Source organism: Panicum virgatum, chromosome 5N (genome assembly GCF_016808335.1).
Source record: "Panicum virgatum strain AP13 chromosome 5N, P.virgatum_v5, whole genome shotgun sequence".
NCBI classification, from domain to species: domain Eukaryota; kingdom Viridiplantae; phylum Streptophyta; class Magnoliopsida; order Poales; family Poaceae; genus Panicum; species Panicum virgatum.
The window spans coordinates 20,249,929-20,272,618 of NC_053149.1; the positions used below are offsets into that span (position 1 = coordinate 20,249,929).

General features: G+C 45.5%; 2 protein-coding genes across 3 annotated transcripts; one reads left to right on the top strand and one right to left on the bottom strand.

Moving 5' to 3' along the window:
- Positions 1 to 3,810: 3,810 nt before the first annotated feature.
- Positions 3,811 to 8,091, top strand: LOC120673594 (neutral/alkaline invertase 1, mitochondrial-like). 2 transcript variants are annotated; one of them, XM_039954514.1, is made up of 6 exons: positions 3,811 to 4,641; positions 5,710 to 5,875; positions 5,979 to 6,190; positions 6,358 to 6,851; positions 7,019 to 7,123; positions 7,308 to 8,091. In XM_039954514.1, the coding sequence occupies exons 1-6, from the start codon at positions 4,000 to 4,002 to the stop codon at positions 7,660 to 7,662; spliced, it is 1,974 nt and encodes a 657-aa protein (XP_039810448.1). In that variant the 5' UTR covers positions 3,811 to 3,999; the 3' UTR covers positions 7,663 to 8,091. The 2 variants fall into 2 exon arrangements, with proteins under 2 accessions (XP_039810448.1, XP_039810449.1); XM_039954515.1 differs by having other exon boundaries at positions 7,019 to 7,067; positions 7,342 to 8,091.
- An 8,681-nt stretch (positions 8,092 to 16,772) lies between these two features.
- Positions 16,773 to 21,851, bottom strand: LOC120674646 (gibberellin 2-beta-dioxygenase 2-like). Its single transcript, XM_039955796.1, has 3 exons — positions 21,443 to 21,851; positions 17,154 to 17,574; positions 16,773 to 17,039 (listed from the first exon to the last, which is right to left on the bottom strand). The coding sequence occupies exons 1-3, from the start codon at positions 21,835 to 21,837 to the stop codon at positions 16,773 to 16,775; spliced, it is 1,083 nt and encodes a 360-aa protein (XP_039811730.1). The 5' UTR covers positions 21,838 to 21,851.
- Positions 21,852 to 22,690: the final 839 nt, after the last annotated feature.

The following is a 22,690-nucleotide window of genomic DNA, read 5'->3' on the forward strand; positions in this document are numbered from 1 at the left end:
AGATCTCACGTGCAGCTTTCCTTCGGTTTTAAGGATACAGCGCAAGTGATAAAAAGCTCTTATGCAAAAACACACCATATAAGATATGGATATTTACACAAGCACGCACACTTATATATTCTTATGGCTCCTCTAAGCGACGATCTAATAGGTCTTCAGATTAATGGAATCATTGCAGACCACTCGTTGTGGATGCTATATTACATAACACTAAGAATAGTGATTAGCTGAAAATGTGAATGCTCATGTTAAATCGAATACTCTAAGATCGAACCTAAATACACAAGTTCTACCACATGAACTAGATTCGTCCCCGTGCGTTGCTACGGACAGAAAAAATTTATTTAGTGCAATACACTGAATATAAGCGCCATCCATGGTGTTGGATATAATAGGAAACATGCTATTTTAATGTTTATTGAGAACCACAAACATAAATTTTCACATAATAGTGTCAAACTGTCAATGCATATAAAGGTCCACATGATATCCAAATCAAAGCAAGTCTATTTATATCTTTCATGAAGCATACAAGGCGTCTCCTATCCACCCCTATTGTGCCTCATGGGGAGTCATCCATGAACAAAAATTTTGAAGTAAAATTGTTCATCTTGAAATGTAAATAAAAGAGTATGAGGCTATAATACAAGGCAACGTATGCTATGCAAACCACCTTCGTATGCAAACTACGAAAAAACTCCAATTTGAGCCATCGGATTAACATCCAAGGGGCATGGGGATGAGATAATTTTACAATCTGGATCCGCCCTTGGATTGGATAATCACACTTTTTCAAATCTCCCCTCCCACGCCCCTGCGCCCCTCCCCTTGAATGTTGATCCGATGACTTAGATTGGAGTTTTCATAGTTTGCATACGATGATGGTTTGCATAGCATACGTTGCCATAATACAATCCGTTAACAAAAAGTCTTGCTCTATCTAACATTTTGATTGAAATATTTTTGTACCTGAAGATGTCCTTCCGGGCCCGATGAAGCTCCTAACCTTCTAAAAGATAGCTGAAAGGAAATGCATGAAAATAAATAAATAAATACGGCAAGTCTCATAAATTTCAAAATAAGAAAAATATGAGAGTAAGTGCTAATGTCCCCAAAATGCTAAAGTTTAGCATTATTATATTCTATCCAAACGAAAGTGCTAATGGAGTAGGGCTAAATTTTAGCTAATACTTAAAAGCTTTAGCAAATGTATAAAAATCGAGGATAGATCCTCCGGTATCCACAAGGAAAGAAGAAGACAAACTCCTACTAGGATTTCTCCGTAATCCTACTAGGACTCATACTAGTAATCGTACTAGCACTCCTACCTTCATGATAATGCCGCCTTCTGGAGTATATAAAGGAGGGCATAGATACATAGGTCGATAGAACCACCTCAAGCCTAAATTAGGGCACATATGTCAACCTCACGCAATATAAACCACCAAACAAAACATATAACATTACACAATTTTGCAGTCCGAATCTTTCTAAACATTATGTGCACATTCGAGTTTCTGATCTCGGCGACACCGTGCCTACAACCCTACTATCTATAAATTCTATTTACAACTCTACTATCTATAGGTTCTAAAGTTTAGTACTTAACTTTAGTCCATCCAGATAGGACCTAGCTACTCAAATGGGATCTTACTCTCGTGTATGTGTAGAGGAATCTGATGTGCACCATCTTACCTTGAAAAGTTGTACAGCGTGGAACATTTCATGGACGCGTTATTGTGAAGAAGAAGAAGGAAGCGCAGTCTTCCAAAATTGCACGGATACGGTACGTATGTATTTCACCATACGGGAGGTTTTCTTCACCCTTTACCGGCCACCTTATCAGCCCGTTGCTCAGCTGTCAGCTCCGTGGAAGGCGACCGCTGGGCCCTACATGGCAGCCTCATTTACCCACCACGTCCGATCCAGTGGGTGTCGGTCACAGCAGACCGCTGGATGTTGCATACTACTCCAATTAAAATAACGCAAAAAATATAGTAACTGTTTGAATGATGTGGACGCGCGGCGGATGCTGGTCCGTTGGATGCAAATCTAGCGGCTGGATCTGCTCCTGGTAAAAACACATCGGCGGGTTAATACGGGCGTCACGGCTTCGGGATGTGCGCCGCGGGCGGTGCACAGCACATGCGAGGCACGGACTGGCTTTACTGCTTTATAGGATGTCCGCGCACGCGCCGGACCGACAGGTCGGTGGCGTACAGGTGGGCCAGGGTGGTTCCCCGTCTCAGGGTGGACCCATACGTCAGTGAGAGCACGCCGGCACGGGACGGGAACCCGGTGCGTGGGGGGTTCCATTTTTTGACGGTGGCGTGCGCCACTTTTTAATTCTCTCCCGACACGCTTTCGGTTCGTATGAGTATTTTTTTTTCTTCCGATTCGACGGGTCGCGCCGCGGCATCCCGCCAAGCCGCACCCGCACACGAGATCTGGTCAGTCTGTCCGCGCTCCCTCCCCGCCCTAGGCCGGGTCGGGCTCGCTCGTGTGTTTCCACGAAGGGCGGCGCGGCTCGGTGTGGTCTGGCTCTGGCCCTTCGCTGTCTTCGGACGTGCAATGACAGCAATGCCCTCCCTCCATTCATCTTCGCACTATATTTGTCCCTCCGCGATGGACCGGGCATGTTTTCTTCGTGTCCCCGTATTGGCGCTACGCGGTGCTCAAATTTGAAGCACAGGCTTGAAAACTACGTGTTCATTTGGTCTACATATGATGGAGCTCAAATTTGTAACGCCACGACCCCATTAAAGTTTACTCAGCCTCTATATATGCAGTCAAGCACGGAAACTACTTTTAACTACATTTTGTCTTGCTCACCCAAATAGCACGAAAGCTTTGCCACCTTAATCCTTGATACCTTTAAAAAGATTTTCGATCGAGTTTAGCTTGCTCAATGGAAAATGATGATAAATTACTGTTAGAATTCATTTTTTTTGCCTAGTAGCTAGGAAGCAGACTTCATAAACCATTGGATAGCACTTTTTTTTTTTTGAAAAATACAATGCAGACGGAGACACTCATACACCCATCCCACTGAATACCCGTACACAATCCTATCTCTATGGCACCTCTGAAAAGCAATCATGATGTCTCGTACTGATCACTGTAGTTGTTGACGTATGTTGGTGGAAAATGAAGAACTTTTACTTTTGCACAATAAAAATATCCAGGTAGAGAAAACTCAATCATGCTATAATTTTCACATAATTTGAACGAAATACTACACTTTTGATGATAAACTCTACTAGTTATAATAGGAAACGGGACTAAGGAACAATTTTGGCGAAAAAAACATCAATGTCAAGCAACAAAAAGAATAGATGCCAGATTTTTGGACATTAGAAAGTATACCACATAGTAAAAGGCAACTACATAATCCAAAATTGACATATACGAGTCCTTTTCTTACATGTATGTTGCTTTGTTTTCCTTGAGAAGAAAAAACCTCTGCACAGCGTACATTTTTTATACACACATGTGAAACTTGGGAGAAATACCACGTTTATAATGAGGTTCATACGCTGAAAATCTAAAATTAGACGATTTACAATTACTAATTGTACTACAAGAATGCATCAAAGTACTAATATAATACACGACTCCCATGATGGTAATTGCACCAACCCCCTAAAATCCAGAGAGGAGCAATGACCTAATCCGAAATTCCCTATTTAGCCAATGGATATGGAAAAAAAGAAGAAGCTTTAAATACACATGCACTTTAAATCCAGGGTGGGTCCCACCAAACACCGGCCCCGACCTTTATAAAAGCCCCACCCCACCCCACTCCCCGTTCCTTACGTTTTCTTCCGCTGCCTCTCAACCACCTAACCCAGAAGAAACCAGCCTTTGCAGTTTCGCGGATCGGCCCTCGCCGACCACTTATTTGCCAAAAGTTGCCGCTTGCCTGTATTGCCCCTTTCCGCGTAGCCCCCCTGAAAGTTTCCCCGCCTCGCACACGGGCCCTTCGCCGGAGCTTGCCATATGAATGGTCAAACCCCGATGGGGCTCGCCGCCGCCGCCGCAGCAGCAGTGAGGCCCTGCCGCCGCCGCCTCCTCTCGTCCGCCTCCACGGCGGCGTCAAAGTCGGGGGCGGGCGCCGCGACGCCGCTCTTCCCCAGATTGCCCCACCCGCACCACCCGCCGTATGGACGGCGCCTCCCCTTCCTCGTCTCCGCGGCGTCGCAGACCGGCCCGGACGCTCCGCCAATCCACACCACGGGCCCCGTCCCCTCCGACCCCCGCGCCGCCGTTTCCGGCAACCTCCCCTTCTTCGACCGCGTCCTCTTCCCGGACTCGTTCCCGATCGAGACCCCGCCCGCCAAGGAGGACGAGGACGCGGCAGCGTCGGCGCCAGCGCAGGCCGATGAGGCCGTGGCGCCGGCGCTGCCCGTGAGGGAGGAGACGGAGACTGAGAGGGAGGCCTGGAGGCTGCTGCGGAGGGCGGTCGTCAACTACTGCGGCGAGCCAGTGGGGACGGTGGCGGCGGAGGACCCCGAGTGCACGGAGACGCTCAACTACGATCAGGTCTTCATCAGGGATTTCGTGCCGTCCGCGCTCGCCTTCCTCATGCGCGGCGAAACCGAGATCGTCCGCAATTTCCTTCTCCACACCCTCCAGCTTCAGGTGAGCATCTCTCGGCCGATTCCGATCCTGCTTGCTTCCTCGTCTGGTTAAATTTGAAATTCCAAAAGAATTTAGTTATAGTTGAGTGCCAGTAGTGTCAATGGCGTGCACGTCAGTTTTTTCTGTAAGTTGCGGGAAGTATACACCGAATTTTGCATCGCTAGGAGATATTTGAAGATTTTTTTTACTACCATGTCGGGTCGTGTATTTATCTGTACGAGCGAAAATTACCGTTTGTATTGAACGCCTACCAGCTCGTGGTTATTTAGGTCTGAGATTCTATACAGATTTCTTTTCTGTGGGAGAAGTAGAGACAAGATTTCTATTTTGCCATGTAATTATGTCGCTGTCGTATAATAGTGCAACGAAGCACGGAAGCAGACAGGGTCTTGTGTTGGAGCATCGATGAGACGATGATCTTTTACTCATCAAACTAATGTCAGATTTTACCACAAGATCAGAAAAAATGCCAGTAAATTGGAAAAGCAGAGAACCTGAATTAAAAAAAATAAAATTAGATAGAAATTGTAGTTAAGATTTGGTGCTAAAAGTCCAATGAATAGCAATATGTAAATTCTCTAAATAGCATGTGCTTGCAATTTCGCTTATGATATGGCTTGAGTCTAAACCTGATTACAAGGGCAGATTGATAACACCCAACTCGCCCTCCTAAGAGGCTATGAGTTCTTGCAGGAATTACCTACTGCCTAAAACCCTAATGAGCCGCCGGCTCTTACATTTATAGAGTCTAGGAAAATAACTAAAACACCCTTGAAAAACAGCCGAACTAACAAAAAAGAAAATAAACTCTTGCTAATCCGTTGTGGACACCGCCGGCTTCTTCTTGCGTTGATACTTCTTGCCAAAGAATGTGTCCACAACAGCTTAAGCTGGCTCCGCTACAGTTGCCGGCCATTGTTTGGCTGCTGCAGATGTAGTATTAAGACCAAGATTTCTCTTGATCTATACCACCATGTAGTAACACTTACAATTACTATTAAACTGAATAAAAGAGAATTTATATGATTTTTTAGCTAGCTTCAATAATTGCTCCTTTTTTATGATTAGAGCTGGGAGAAAACTGTTGACTGTTATAGCCCTGGGCAAGGATTGATGCCAGCCAGCTTCAAGATTAGGACCGTACCACTTGATGAGAACAATGAAGGATTTGAGGAGGTCTTGGACCCTGATTTTGGTGAGGCAGCTATCGGCCGGGTAGCTCCTGTGGATTCTGGTATTTATCCTGTGCCAACATAAGCTGCCTATAATACTTTGCTTTGAAGTTTTTGTTATCATGTATCTTCGTTCTGCTATTTTAACCCCATTTCTGTTGGCAGGACTGTGGTGGATTATTTTGCTGAGAGCTTACTGCAAGATCACCGGGGACTATGATTTGCTAGAAAGAGTTGATGTGCAGACAGGAATTCAACTGATACTAAGTTTGTGTTTGTCTGATGGGTTCGACATGTTCCCAACTTTACTAGTTACAGATGGATCATGTATGATAGACAGGAGGATGGGAATACATGGACATCCTCTTGAAATTCAAGTAAGTAGACCCTAGATGCTGCCATGTCGGAATAAATTCTTTTCTTCTATGCAGGAATTGTCTAATTTGACAAAGAAAAATGCTAAGCTATTCTTGTTTTTCAAACCTAGATCTATTTGACATTTCAGTTAAACATATGTACTTATGGAAGCTTTTCTGTTACTCAGGCTTTATTCTACTCTGCTTTACGATGCTCACGAGAAATGCTTGTTGTGAACGATGGGTCAAAAACCCTCATCCGTGCCGTTAACAACAGGCTCAGTGCATTGTCCTTTCACATAAGAGAGTATTACTGGGTTGACATGAAGAAGATAAATGAGATATACAGATACAAGACAGAAGAATACTCCCATGAGGCAACTAACAAATTCAATATTTACCCTGAGCAAATTCCTTCCTGGCTTGTTGACTGGATTCCTGAAAAAGGAGGTTACCTTATTGGGAATCTGCAGCCAGCTCACATGGATTTTAGGTTCTTCTCTCTTGGCAACCTTTGGGCCATAGCTTCATCTCTAACTACTCCAAGACAAGCTGAGGGAATTCTTAGCCTTATTGAAGAAAAGTGGGATGATCTTGTAGCAAATATGCCCCTCAAGATATGCTATCCAGCAATGGAAGATGATGAATGGCGCATTATTACTGGCAGTGATCCAAAGAACACGTAAGCACCCTTTCTCGTTGAATGAATCTTTGCCCTTCCGTGTCTTTTGGTTGGAGATATATCCCTTTTGTGGATCTATTTCTTTTTATGATTAAACTTCTCTTTCATAAACATGACATCAACTGTTGACATCTAGCTATTTTGTACTCTATTTTATGCATGTGCAGTCCATGGTCGTATCATAATGGTGGATCTTGGCCAACCCTGTTGTGGCAGGTACATAGATACCAATACAATGTTATCAAATTTCTTGCTCCTTTTCATGCTTGTAGATGAAGGGCGGGCCTGGTGCAGCGGTAGAGCCTACCGTCTGTAACCGGAAGGTCCCGGGTTCGAGCCCCAGCCTCTGCACATTTGTGTGGGTAAGGCTTGGGGCTTAAAAACAACCCTTCCCCAGACCCCGCACAGTGCGGGAAGCCTACGGCACTGGGTACGCCCTTTTTTTCATGCTTGTAGATCATCGCTGACTGATCCTTGTTTCTGTTTACAGTTCACATTGGCGTGCATAAAAATGGGGAGGCCGGAATTGGCCCGGAGGGCCGTTGCTCTGGCTGAGGAGAGACTCTCAGACGACAAATGGCCGGAATACTACGACACTCAGTCTGGGAGGTTCATCGGGAAACAGTCACGATCTTATCAGACATGGACTATTGCTGGTTTTCTGACCTCCAAGATGTTGCTGGAGAACCCAGAGCTGGCTTCTATTCTGACCTGCGATGAGGACCTTGAGCTGCTTGAAGGCTGTGCTTGCTGCCTGTCCAAGAAGAGGGCTAGGTGCTCACGCCGTGCGGCCAAGTCGCATGCTGGGTAAACCTCTGCAAAGCACATGCTGTTCTTTCTACAGCGGATGCACCATGTATACTACCGTTCTAGGATTAACCCTCAGATGGAGAGACTCTTCACATGTACATTAGTATAGGTTTATGTTAGATACCCATCCATTCATTTCCTCAGTGGCCGCTCGATTCTTTTTGCTGAGCTGCCATTGATGGGAAATACCCTGGCTGACACCGGTGGTCGGAAGAAGAGGGCAAAGCATATTCAGAGTTTGTGCTCTCATATACACAGAAAAAGGAAATTTGTTCTTGTTATTCGATCCACAAGCTGCTCCCTTTTTTTGGGAGCGCTGTTGAAGCCCTAACAATTGTATTTCTTCAGTACTAAAAAGGAGACTAAACAGTGACACTGTTCCACTTGTTTCGTGAACTATAAGAGTGCCATGGAAAAAACTTTTGTTCTATTGGATTATGCCTGAAATTGGCATACGTTGCATTTATATTTGTTTGGCGTAATGTATTGTTTGCGAGTTGTATGGTTTTGGAATCGAACCAGATCATTTTGGCATACCTTGCCAAACTAACTGCTGAAAACCTAAGCCAGCAGGAGATATCTCGATATATGATATATCTCTATATATGCATGACGTCGTGCCTATGTTTTCACTAATCATAACATGAGATGAAACTGAGTTGCAACATAAAGCGCAGTGTATTTGTCGAGGAAGACAGGAGAAAATGAACAGCCACACTTCTTAATCAGTCTGCAAATATTACTATACATCAGCAAAGGTACAAACCAAGTTTAGCCGTGATACATATAAACTGTTTACATAAAACTCTAGATAAAGTGCACAAATACTAACTTAAAATAGTTAGAACTAGCTAGTGAAGTTCGATCCCTGCATACTTCAACCCGAAAATCCACCCTTGTGCTGCTTACCCTACATCCGATGAATTAGTACACAGGTCATGGTTCAGGATGAAATTAGCTCAGAGATATGTGGAATATGGAGTAAGAGTACATATGGGCAGACCAGATAATATGGTGTACTAATGAGGATTTTAAGATAAAACTGTAACTGGGGCCATATCTGCTAATCTGCACAGCTAGAAAGTTACACGGTCAGTTCTTAACCGGATCGCCAGCATTTGCGCCATTGTCCTGATCAAACATACATGGAATCAACATCAGAAACATGGAAATTTTAACAACCTAGCCTAGGAAAACAGCTAAGATTCACAATATACGTTGAATAGACCACACCAGCTAAAGACTATCTTGCATTTTCATCCTCGCTTCACGCAAAAGGTTGCAACCAAAGTTAATAAACTTCCTCAAGCTCAGCATTAAGCTGGTCTAGCTCATCTTGCCTATGCAATATAGGACTATTTCCCTAGCTTCTGCTAGTGCTCCCAGCAACTAGCAGCGCGCTGGGTCAATTTTGGTCCAACAGCCATAAGCTGGGTTGTTACAGAAATGAAATCACCCTTGGTAGTGCCATGATCAAAATTGCACGCTGGGCCAATTTTGGTCCAACAGGCATGAGTTGGGCTGTTATAGAAATGAAATCACCCTTGGTAGTGCCATGATCACAATTTAAGAAGGAACAAATGATTAGATGCTCGAGGAGCCTAACACGTGAGTCCGCTTGCCAAAGCAGGCTCAGGGTGACCACACGCCCGTTATGCAGATGCTAGCACTGTTAAACTCATAAACATTAAACAAGAGAACGGTTCCATTAGCCGCTTAATTAATCTATCCGGTAGCTCTATCGATTCCATTGCAAAGGCGCAGAGAGAGAAAACAGAGGGTCAGGGAAGGGTGGAAACAGGGGCGAAACCAATCCAAAAACTGAGCAGACCTGTTCCTATATAGACTTTGTACTTTGTAGCTTCTTATGAGATAGAATACAAGTCCAATGAAATCTAGAACGAGTGGGGCCCAATACGTGGACCCTGGAGCCTGGAGGGCACCATCGAAATTGGAGTTGAACGTGGCTAGCATCGCTATTCACCTATGACGATGGCGCAACGTGAGCAGAGGTTGATAGGATCCTGACCCAAAAAGAACGGTTGAATTGGGGTTTTTTTTCAATTTTTAGTGAGTTTTTAATCTAGCACTAGTGTTGCCCAATCTATAAGCCTATCAACTATGGCACACTAGTAATAAAATTCTAGGTGGGTAACCACACTAACATGCTTATTTTGCCTAGTTGAGATCACACTATCAAGGATACACCTTAGTCAAGAGAGCACACTAGTAAGTCTATGTCCTAGTCAAGCAAACAAAGCAAGAATAAAGAGAACTCAAATGCCATGCTTGAATATAAAGAGTAAGGACATGGGATAACCAGATTTTTTCATAGAGTAAGGACATGAGATAACCAGATTTTTTCATGTGGTATTAAGGAGTTGAACCCCCCACTCTAATCCATGTTGGAGCACTCTCTCTGCTCTCTAGGGTAGCCTCAGGTATTCAGAGTGTCAAATGTATCTCAAATAATCCGGGGGGTCTCCTTATATTGGCTAGGAAGTCCACCATAGCTATTTCCTGCTACTCCATAGAAAAGTACACATTGCCAGTTAAATCGGTCACACAAAGCTTGAATAGCAGCTGTTAAAGTAACCGACAACCTCTGATAGAGAGATTTTGCAAACATCATTTAACCCCCACTACTTAGAAAACAAGCCTTATGTCCACCCCAAAAGTACCAGTAGCATAGGTACCGGTTCATCTTCGTACCGGTACTTTTGGGGGTGGATGGAATCTATGAATGAGCCTTAGGTACCGGGTGATAACTTTTACATTAGTACCGGGTGGTACCACCAACCGGTACTAATAGACGAGCTTAGGTACCGATTTGTATAACCAATCGGTACCTTAGGCTTATCCATATGTTACTTTAAAAGGAAAATATCTCTTTCTCAATCAGAACTGTTGTTTAGCTGAGATGGTAAAGGAGCAACGCACAAGGCTAGAGGTCGTGGGTTCAAATCCCAGCCAAAGAATATTTTACGTGAATTTCGGAGACCTTAGGTACCAGTTATTTTTATCCAGTACCAAAGGCTTTTGGGGTACTAAAGGGCACTTCCAATTGGTGCATTAAGCCATTTTTCTAGTAGTGTCCATTGAACTGATGTGTATGGGTTTAACCGTTGTCATAAGAATTTGCTGAGCCAAACTGCTGCAACCCAAACATGCTCCCAAAGTAATACCAACACCAATGCACCAACGCCTGTGCCGTCGGTTAAACCGGCGCTAAAGCACATTCCCCCCAATTTCAAGGGGGCTCAGAAGTACAGTTGTCCATTGCACCGACGGGTAGTGTTGCTTTAAGTGGTGCAGTTGTGTTCATCGTCCTTCAAATATTTCAATGCACCAATCCATTATATTTTCAGGTTATCGGTTTAACGGTCAACTGTTTTGTGTTGGATCTTGAGCAAATGACTTGGAGTTGATTTCTTCTTTGACATTTTGTTCTTCCAAATGTTTTCTTGACTTCTTTTAGATGTCTAGAATTGAGTTTGAGCAGGTGTGCATGTTTTCAAGACCAAGCTATGCTAGGTCATGCTACTAACTCAAGACCCCCCTTAATAGTAAGGTCAAAGACTAAAATCTATGAAACCTGAATGGAATCAAGTGTACGTCAACTGCTTACGACACTTTATACTAGAAAAGGTTCATATTCTTCATGTTCAAGTCCTTGGCATGTATAATAGAGAGCCAAAAGTTTGAATAGAGTACATATATTTTATTAAAAATGTATCGTGCTACATCCAAAAGCTACAGCACAAAAATGAGATATAACTACAAAATCTCATGACACGAAAATGATATAGCTGCAACATCAAAAGGTAATGTGAGAAACATGAAAAAATATCATAAAAATTTGCAACATCACACACACACACACAGAGAGAGAGAGAGAGAATGCCACTTTATGTTTATATAAATGGCAAAATACACAAATCAGAACAAAAACTAGGAACATCTTTTCTTTTCATGTGAAGGACCTTGCAATAATTTAGGAGTCACTACTACAAAAATTGATTAACAACGACATTTTTTTAGCTCTGAGATGGGCACAGAAAATAACCACCTCTGTTAATGGGAGCATTAACAGAGGCGGAGGCGGTTCATAAAACCGCCTTAGAAAAATGAATAAAAGAGGCGGTCCAGTTACGATGACCGTCTCTGTTAATACTCCCATTAACAGAGGTGGTTGAGTTACAATAACCGCCTCAGTTAAAAAGCCAAGTCCTTAGAAAAGCCCAACCTGGACCAGTAGATGCCTCCAAGTATATATACTAGGCTAGGGTTTTTTCTTCCTCACTATCTCTCTCTGTCTCTCCCCGGCGCCCCAACCCGCACCCTCCCCCTCTCCTCCCATCACCTCTCCTCCCTCTGTCACTCCAATGGCATGGCGCAGCGGCGCTTGGGGCGGCGGCCGAGGCTGGCGGCCGCAGGCGGCGGTCGGGGCGACGACGGCTCTGGGGCGGTCGGTCGGTGCGGCGGGTGAGCTGTGCTGAACGTCGTCCCCATGGCTGCGGTCGGTGCGGCGGCCCCGAGCAGAGGCGGCGGCGGGCGGTCGGCAGACGGGCGGCGGTCGGCGTGGAGCACATCGCCGTCGTCCCCTGGGCAGTTTGTTCGCGCGGCGACCCCGGGGTTGTGGCCGGGGCGGAAGAGGCGGCTGTAGGGTCGAGATGGGCGACTAGAGGGGGGGTGAATAGTCCTTTCTAAAACTAATTGCGCCGGCTAACCGAAACTTATGCGGAATTGAAACTATTCGCTTAGCCAAGACTTCACCCCTCTAACTATGACTCTAAGGCACCTCCAAAAAGATCCTACACAAAGCAAATGGAGTGCCAAGCTAGCAAGAGCTCTCCTAACAATTCTAATGTCAAGTCACACAAGTCTAAGCACTAGTACTTCACAAACCGGGGGAGCTCCTACACAATTCTAATAAGCAAAAGCACAAAGCCAAACCTAAGTTCACTAGATGCTCAAGGACAAGGATACTCAATCCAAATCCAAGAGCTCAACTTGCTTAGCTACACAATCTAAGCAAGAGCAACTAATTAAGCTACACAAGCTAACTAGTTACACTAGAGAGCAACTACACAAGCACAAGATATAGATAAATGTAAATATAAGGCTTGTGATTTGGAGAATGCAAACCACCGAGAAGAGTAGACAAAATTGACACGGTAATTTTTATCCTGAGGTTCACTTAGTTGCCACCAAGCTAATCCCCGTTGAGACAAGCTCCAAGGTTGCCGCCGATCCTCTTGCTAGTGGTGACTCTCAAGTCACACTCCCACGTGGAGTGCTCACACCGAGCTCTAGCACATGATCCGGCCGAACCACTTGTTGCTCTTCACGTCTCGCTCAACTAGAGTTGCTCTTCGCGGCTCCCGCGGGGTGAGCACAATACCCATCACAATCTCTTCTCCGGAGCACCGCATAATCTTCTTGCGGGCTTCAACGAAGCCTCTTGCCACCAAGCCGTCTAGGAGGTGGCAACCTCCAAGAGTAACAAGCATACCGGCTTGCAACACGATCACCTAGTGCCACTCGATGCAATCTCTCAAAACAATCGCACTAGAATCGCTCTCTCACTCGATCGGATGATTACTATCAAGTTAGAGTGAGTAGAGGGCTCTCAAGCACTCTCACACATGGACACCAAGTCCCCAAGGTGCTCAGAAACCTCAAATGGCCGGCCACACTCTCTATTTATAGAGGGAGGCCCCAAACTAGCCGTTACACTCAAATCCCATGAAAACAGAGTTTTCACGGACTATCCGCCTCACAGAGACCGGACCGTCCGCCATTCAAAACCAACGGCTAGAACTGCAATGATTATGTGTCAGAGTCGACCGTTAGAGCTCCGGGCGGACTGTCCGCACCCTTGGGGCGGACCGTCCGCGGTTCAAAACTTCGAACCAACCGATTTGCAAACATCTCTGACTAAATCTGGAAGTGACCGGCGGATTGTCCACACCCCAGGGGCGGACCGTCCGCCGTTCAAAAAGTGAGCACACACAGAAACCGCAGTGTTTTTGTCCCATAATTTTCAGTAGGAGGCGGACCGTCCGCCCCCAAGGGCCGGACCGTCCGCAGTATAATTTGGACACCCAAGACAGAACTAACAAGTTTCTGCGCCCGTTTCAGCTTTTAAAGGCGGATCGTCTGCCCCCATAGACCGGACGGTCCGCAGTTCATTTTGGACCACCAACAGAGCCAAAAATGGTTCGGTTCGAGCTCATCCGAGATAACGGCTGACCGTCCGCCCCCAAGGAGCGGACCGTCCGCAGGTCTATGTCTAGCAGAAATGTACCTCGGTAAAACGGCCATAACTTTTAGCTCCAATGTCCAAATTTGGTGATCTTGGACTCTATGGAAAGCTTATTCAGAGGGCTACACAACCCAACTGAATATTTGATCCAAAACACAATGAATCAAAGCAGTATTTCACTCCAAGAGCCAACCTAATCTCTGAAGAACACCGAAAAGCCTTTCTTGCTTCCCCAAGTTGATAAACATCAACTCCAACTCTTTCTCCTTTGCAAAAGTGCCAACACCACCACGTGAACAACACCATGTGCATGTGTGTTAGCATTTCACAATCATTTTCAAAGAACTTTCACTTGATCTCACCACGCCACTCGATCCTAGCAACATCGAATGTTAGATCGCTCAAGTGGCACTAGATGACTGATATGCAAACAAGTTTGCCCCTCTTGATAGTACGTCCATCTATCCTAAATTCGGTCATGCACTTCTCTACACAACCTTTGACCGGTGAAATGAAAGGCCCTACAAGTCATACCTTTGCCTTGCGCATTCCATTTCATCTTCCCAAATATTGATGCCACACAAGCACCAAACTCCATCAAGCCTTTTGATCATCATCATGAGTCAACACTTGGCTTGATATTTCTTGAATGATATGATCCACTCCATATCATCACATGACCTCTTTGGTCCATCGATCTTGACCTTGCTCGCTCTTCACCGTTGCCTCGGTCCATCGGCGCCAAATCTTGCCCAAGCTTCACCGCCTCGCGGTCCCTCGCTTCAAAGCCTTGACTTGTCCTTCTCCATTGCAACCGGTCCATCAAGCCAAGCCTTGTCTTGATCTTCTCCACTTTGGTCACATTACTCTATGTCATGTCTCATATGCAATGAGTTCCTCCATCACACTATATGAGCATAGTATCAAGCCTTAGCCATTTCTCCTCCATGGCACATGTCGCTCATACTAGTGTCTTTGTGTGGACTAATCTCCTGTGTATCTCGACATAAACACTTATTAGTCCACCTAAGTTGTCACTCAATTACCAAAACCAAACAAGGGCCTTTCAGCGGCCCCGAGCGGCAGCTGCACGCGGCCGGCGAACAGGCACGCAATCGGCGGCTGGTGCCCCAGATGGGCTTTGGCGGGCCTGGATGGGCTTTGGCGGGCCCAGATGGGCTTTGCCAGGCTCATCGGGGGTTTTCTTTTTTTATTTATATTTAATTCATTAACAGATGCAGTTATTGCAACCGCTTTGGAAAATAGGTCATTTTGTGTGACCTTAGCTCTGAGGCGGTTGCAAAAATCGTCTTTGTTGATTGGTTTTGCCCGCCTCTGTTAAGTTTTTGTAGTAGTGAGTATATGCGACACGATATATGTAGAGGATAAATACTTTTGTGGGAGTTGTATTTGTATTTACAAGCTAATTTGTGACCAACTGATGTCAGTGGGTTTACTTGTAGTATCTTCTCAAAATTTCCATCTTCTCACTAGTACAAAAATAATTTGTTAGAAGGCCTCTTTTTTCTAGAGGTGCGAGGTTACTGTAGCATCTAGCCCGCTTCTGGAAATGTATTTTTAGGAGCGGTGATTGCATCACCCGCCACTAAAAATGATTTTCAAGAACGGTGATGGCATGACCTCCTACAAATGATCCTACGCAATTAAATTCATAACTTTTTTTATGATCTTGGATGAAGTCAATTTTTATATCAAAATTGTATAGATTGACGACACCTAAAATTTTGTAGTTGATATTTTTATTTAAAGTCATTTAATATTCTAAAAGACTATTATAATTTGTAATTTTTAAAATACAGAAGTATTGTGGGATATCGATATTGCAATTATATAAAAGAGGTCCAAATTTTCCATAAATTGGCATGGCATCATACTTTAAATAATTTGTTATCATTATAGAAGATTCATAACATTATGCTTAGAGTTTGATGTACATTCTCCATAAACTCATCGACTCCCCGCACTAGTATTTCATACAACTCAAGTCATACTTTAGGATTTCCACAATCTTAACCTCCATATAATGAAATATGCTTGGCATATTTTTGTTCTATATTTAGAATAAAATAGAAAAACTTTTTAGGGGCAGGCCGGGATGTAACGTGCCCCTAAAAAGGTATTTCTAGGGGCAGGTAAGGGTATGACCCGTCTCTAGAAATTTAATTTTAGAGTTAATATAAAAGAATAACATATCTCATAGAATCAGAATTGAATGTATGGTGTGGTAGAGAGTAGAGCATGCGTAAGGCTTGAGGTAAGTGGTTCGAACTCCGATTTATTAAAAGAATTGTACCTCTAGTAAAGAGATGTGTCGGTAGCCGATTGATTGGAATATTCTTTTTTATTTTAATTTTTCATTTTTTTAGAATTTGATTTGCAAAGCAGATCACACCATGATCTGCCCCCGAAAATAGCATTTCTAGGATCCTGAAAATACATGGCGGATATGTTACCCAATCCCTCAAATAGCTATTTGTAGCTACAAAAAGTAGAAGCGGGTACCGCACTCGCCCCTTACAAATACTATTTACGCGCTCCTAAAAATATTTTCTGTAGCAGTGTCTAAAATAATACAAATTTATATGAATTATCATAGTACCACAAATATGCCTACATATAATAAGCATCTATACAAGCCTGACCTCCATCACAAATTAATAAACGGCACGTGCAGTACATCTCACTGTACGAGAAGATTTGTTGCACAACGCTCTGGTCTCTAGACAAGACGGTGAGTCCAGATCCTTGTAGTGTAGTCTCACTTGCTGTATGTTGCTCAGATCACTGATCGAGCTCTCACGCTGTACGTTCAGTTGTGTTCGTCATCTGTCGTCATCGTCGTCACCGGAGGCGAGGAAATGGTCAAGGCGGTTGTGGCTGAGCCGGCCGTGCGCGTACATGGCCTTCTTGTACTCCGACCAGGTGAAGGGTCTGTACCGCCGGGGAGTGCCGGCGGCGACCGTCTCCGGGAGCGCGGAGATCCGCGCATGCAGCGGCGGCGCGGCGAAGTAGATGGTGGACAGCCGCGGCCTGCTGGTGCTGGCAATCACCCTGTGCCGGATGCTCACCAGCCGCCCGTTCGTCAGAGCCTGCACGTCACCAAAGAATGGCACCAAGAGAACACAAGGTTCAGGCGTTCAGCTAAAACTTTGTCAGAAGGGTAGCAACAAGAACTGGAGAAATGCGCTACGCCTAGGACTGACCTGAAGGAGATCACCGACGTTGATGAAGAACGCGGCGGGGTCAGCGGGCACCTGGACCCATTCGCCGCCGCCGCCGCCGCGGCCGTCTGGCAGGAGCACCTGCAGGCCGTCGACGTCGTTGGCACGGAGGACGCTGATGATCTGCGGGTCGGTGTGCTCGCCGAAGCCGATGGTGCCATTCGCGCCGCCGTTACTGTTGCCGGACTTGGCATCCTCCGCCGTGCAGCTCCGGTCACCAGGGCCCGGCAGGGCGTCGGCGGATGTAGGGTAGTGGTTGATCCGTAGGAGGGAGTCGCTGTCGACGGCCGAGATGAGCCGGCTCAAGGACGTCGGGTCCCTGAGGCCCAGGCCCTCGCCGAGCAGGTCCAGGACCCGGCACGTGAGCCGCCGCACCGCGTCCACGTACTCGTTCACTGCTACCCTGCAGAGACGCAGAGTTCGAGACTGAAATCGCCACAAACGTCTGGCGAATTCATGCTAAATTCAGAAGAAAAGATAGCAGAGGTTTCACTCAAAAGCAGTACGTACCTGTCTGTGACGATGCAAAAAGAAATAGAAAGAAAAGAAACAATAATGTAGGTAACCGATCGGAGATTTCAGGTACAACAATACAGAGCGATTCGAGTTCTTACAAATTTTGACAGAGAACATATTTACCATGACATTTTTGGGCAAGAGCAGAATAGGACAAGGAGCCTTGCCTCTTTTGGGGTAAAATGGGTGCCAACTGTGACTGCTGAGGCAAAAGGCAGACAGGGAAAAGATTGATTGATGAATGAAACCGCAGCGACTGAAAAAGGCTGCAAACCAACCAGAACAAGGAGGACAGAATATATCACCGAGGGCACAAATTCCCCCAATTTCGGGTTTTTTAGGACAGTCAATTAGTTGTACTAATCCTGAGAAGGTGAGGTAACAGCCGCGGAATTGGGTTGTTTCAGTCCTGTCAACAAATGCTCTTTCAGGTGTGATGCTAAACTCAGGAGCATGCTTGCTCATGCAAGAACACTCCTGAGTCCTGAGTAAGCAGGGGCGAAGCCAGCCAATCAAGTCACTCGGTCGGCTCCACTAGCACAATGTTGTCAATACAGTGGTGAACAGTATTGTACACTGGATTTTGCAAATTTTATCGGGTCGGACGACCTCTATGACTCAAGACAGTTCCGCTCCGGTGAGTAAACTTAGAGTTGGTACTGAATTTCCAACGGGGAAGCGATTGAAATGATCTGTCACGCTTTCTTCAGCACCCGTTGGGGCCGCGGCTAAATAAGGCTGCACGGTGAAAGACCCCATTGGTGGTACGGCCCCCTGGATCATTTCATCTTATCGTCTCTGTAGATGAGCAGGCAGCCCTTCCCACATGCCAATGGCCACCCAAGACGCGGCTCGTACGGTTTGGCTCCTTATGGCATGGTGCGTGCTCGGAATGACCTTTCCGCTTTGTTTTGCATCTATTCGTCCTACCCGATTCTGGTGGATCTGATGTAAAATGCAAGGATGGCAGGTGCACTCGTGGAGATTCCTATGTACCATTCTTTGTTTTAACTATTATTCCTATGAGAATGTGCCATCTTTGTACCTTTTTCTATTTATGGGATTTTTCCCTGTTCACCAAGGTACATGATAACAATCATGGAACATTTTTTACACTCACGGAACACTTGTTTACTTATGAAACATTGTTTTCTCCTACCTAGATGAACATGATTCCCCTGATCTGCTTATGGGACTCTCCTTAACCTTCCTTGATCTCACTTCTCCTCAATTGATGGTTTGGATAGTTATTGAATTGTGGATAGCTTTTTATCTCATGTTCTGAATTATGATGTGGAGAAACAATGTGTTCCACAATAAAAAAATGTTCCACCGTTGGTGGGCGGTGGGGATTTCTAATAATCTTCATGTAATATTTCTTATTACTGACTTGCTTGAAAAAAAAACTTAGTGACCAACTGCTAGGCTTAGCGCTGTACATGTAATATTCGCTTGTATTTTGTAAGGTAACCATCATATTGTGGACGTGTGGTCTTAATGCATGCAAACAAGCGTCCTAGGATTTTATTTTGCATACAAGGCTAAAAAAACCTTCATATCCGGGATTAAGGTATGCATTTTTTTTGTGAAAACTGTCCATTTGGAGGAATTGTGAAAAAACCCCATCAAAATACATGTTCATAATAAGTTTTGAATAATACTTGCACATCTCATATATTTAGAGGATGTTGTGGTGTATAAAACTTGAAGGCCAAATTCCATGAAAAAAATGTACTTTGTCAATCTCTACTATTTCTAAAGCAAACAATGTTTCCTTGGTCCGTCTATCGGAATCCTAATCGGAATCCAGACAAATCAATCCGAATCCTAATCACAAACCGGACAAATCAATCGGAATCCCAATCAAAACACGGACAATCAATGTCTCGCACAATCACAGCACGATCCGTACATGAAGTGAATGAACACAAAGTTGATGGTATTACGTAGCTCTATTACATAACCCGTAGCAACGCATGTACACTATGCTAGTGATATACAAAATTGAATAAACCTCAAAATTACGTAGAGCAACGATAAGACAAAAATTAAATGTAGTAAACTCACTGTTTTTTCCTTTTTCTTTGTTCTTTGCCAATTTCACATCTAACAACACTACAAGAAAGTTAACCATCATTCTTTGCTGCACATTAGTACCGGTAATAATTTGGTCCGGTACTAAAGTTGGCATGAAGCCATTTTAGTACCGAGTCCAAATTTGAAAGCTGCCAGAGCCATTTTAGTACCGGGGCGTAACACCCGCTGGTACTAAAAGTCACCTTTTAGTACCGGTTGGTGTTTTGGCCCGGTACTAAAATGGTGCAGCCATTTAGTACCGGCCAATGACACCGATCGGTACTAAAGGGTGATATTTAGTACTGGCCAGTGTCTTGGCCCGGTACTAAATGTTCGAACCGTTCAATTTTAACAGACCGGACCATCCACCGATGGGAATTACATGCAGACGTTTCGGATATCCGAACATCTTGACCGACAGATGATGTGACCTGTGGGGGCGGACCATCCGCGTTGGGACTTACCTGTAGATGTTTTGGATGTCCGAACATCTTTACTGGCGGACGGTCTGGCCTGTGGGGCAGACAGTCCACCGGCTAACGAACAAACGTGCATCACTTTTTGGACGTCCGAACTTACCAGCGTCCGTTTAGTAATGGCAAATGACACTGATAGGTACTAAAGGATGCCATTTAGTACCGGCCGATGTCTTAGCCCTGTATTAAATGGTCCTCCGATGTGTAGGTAAGATGGTAGGGAACCTATACGTGAGGCTGGAGGTCATGCGCTCGAATCCTCCTGACCGCGCACACAAATTTACGCGTGAAAAATTTACGTGACTTGTGGCTTGCGCCGCGTGTGCGGACAGGCCTCCTGAGTGTTCCTCAATTTTTCCCTTTATTTTTGGGGTGCAAACCATTTAGTACCGGTCCGTGTTACCGGTACTAAATGGCGTCTTATTTAGTACTGGACAACTGATAGGGCGTCCGGTGCTAAACAGAGGTTCCCGCCCCGGTACTAATGCCGAGTTTTCTAGCAGTGCAAATTAAGTTGAATTTGGTTTTGAAACTTATATAGTTGAACGTCTCCACCTTTACATGGGTGATATTTTGTTGTTTTTTTTAAAAAAACTTGCAAACATGTTTTGTTTCCAATAGGGTTTGATCGAAACCTATGTGCATGCCATATGAAAAATTGGCCCTCTACGTTGACGCCGCTTGATTAGAGATTCAGTTAAAATCCTTCTGTAATTCGGTAGCATATTCTTGTGTCAACTGTTTAATTTTGTTCCATTGGTTAAGCTAGCTGAGCTCGGCAAAACTCAATGAAATTCTACTGCTGGTCACATTCATCAGAAGCACAATACTGTTCCAGTGAGCCTACAATCACAAGCTTCTAAACCCCATACCCCCAACACTTTCCGCTTGCCCACCAAGTGGACGTCGCATCAGGTTTATCCACTTGCTAGATCAAATCACATGAAAACTCTGCTAATAATAACAGACGTGCATTGTTACCATACACAAATGGATTTTTCATGAATAAGTTTATCAACGTATGCAAGAGATATTGATGCAAATTTGCAACGAGAAGAGACGACCAAATTAAATGAAGGCAGCATGCATCAGTTGATGAAACAAGCAATAATACCATGCAAATATAGAGGTTAACAGGAGCAAGAAGATGTCGAGGAGCGATGCACGCATCATGCATGCACATAGCTGCAAGTAATTATCTACCTGAACCGCGACGGATCCTCGGCGTCGATGACCCTGGCCTTGCGCGCCACCGCGGCGGGATCCGCGTGCAGGATCAGGTACTCCAGCTCGCCGACGTCGCCTTTGGTGCCGATGTTCCGGCTGCCGTACCCCAGGGGGTCCGGCGGGCCGGCCGCCTGCTTCGCCTGCTCGGGGCGCGCGAAGAACGCCGACGCCGCGGCGTCCAGCCGCGCGGCCGCGCGCGCCGGCACGCCGTGGTTGACGGCCTTGAAGAAGCCGCGCTCCGCGCACGCGCGCACCAGCCGGCGCTCCAGCTCGCCGCGCCCGGACGGCGCCGACATGTCCACCGTCGGGATAATGCCGAGCGGGAGCGACTCCGGCGCCATCTCCTGGCTCGCCGCCGACGGCACGACCATGGCGCGAGAGAGGGACGGAGCGAGCTGGAATGGCAGTGGCCGTGGCCGTGGCGCCGCGCGTATTATATGGGTGCGTGCGCGTGCGTGGAGATTCCGCTTGGAATAATGACAGTTTGCTCTGGTTTTGACCCATGATCGAACGGAGCAGGTTGGATGGTGATCCCTCCCTTTCTCCGGATTGCAGGCCGTGATCTAATTTTTAGTCCCTGGGCCTGTGTCGATGCACAGGTGGCCCGGTAGATGAGTGCGGATCTTCTGTGGCTGTCACGTTGAAGTCTTAGATACACATTCAGCTGAGAACCGCGCGTAGCGCGGGTGGCAGGAGCCGGTGGGTGGCTTCCTGCCCACCAGGGTTCAGCCTCGGGCTCGCCTGGTGTCTCACCGGGATTTTCCCCAATTTCTCCCGCTGCAGGTTCTGCAGCTGTTGCCTCACACGTGGATGTACCACAATGGTCAGGGTTACGTGCCCGTCACGTTCGAAGGTCAGGGTGACTGACCGTCACGTTCGAAACTTGGTTTACTTCGGATACCTCTCAGTCACGTGCAGTCTCTTCGTATAGGGGTAGGTCTAGCTTGCGCACTAGGGCGTGAGTGTGTGAGTATGTGCGTGTAGTGGTGTGAGTTAGTGCGTGAGTTCAGATACTACAGCTTGTATTGAAGAGTTGAGGCATAAAAAAAAAATACACATTCAGCTTCTTATTAATTTTTACTCGTTGTTACTCATATGTTGTGCTGCTGTTTTGTGTTTTATCTGTCTAATATGTTTCATAAACACACCCTTTTTCATAGTAAAATACACATAATATACGTTCTTGAAAATTAGGTAGGCAAGCTTCCAATTATCTAAAATGTC

Bases quoted from the DNA above. Each gene is read 5' to 3' on its own strand.
- LOC120674646 (XM_039955796.1), bottom strand. From the start codon at position 21,837: ATGGTCGTGCCGTCGGCGGCGAGCCAGGAGATGGCGCCGGAGTCGCTC. The intron at 17,575-21,442 runs GTAGATAATTAC...GCGTCTCTGCAG, and splicing joins GAGGATCCGTCGCGGTTCAG to GGTAGCAGTGAACGAGTACG. The intron at 17,040-17,153 runs GTCAGTCCTAGG...GGTGACGTGCAG, and splicing joins ACGTCGGTGATCTCCTTCAG to GCTCTGACGAACGGGCGGCT.
- LOC120673594 (XM_039954514.1), top strand. From the start codon at position 4,000: ATGAATGGTCAAACCCCGATGGGGCTCGCCGCCGCCGCCGCAGCAGCA. The intron at 4,642-5,709 runs GTGAGCATCTCT...TTTTATGATTAG, and splicing joins TCCACACCCTCCAGCTTCAG to AGCTGGGAGAAAACTGTTGA. The intron at 5,876-5,978 runs GTATTTATCCTG...TTCTGTTGGCAG, and splicing joins GGTAGCTCCTGTGGATTCTG to GACTGTGGTGGATTATTTTG.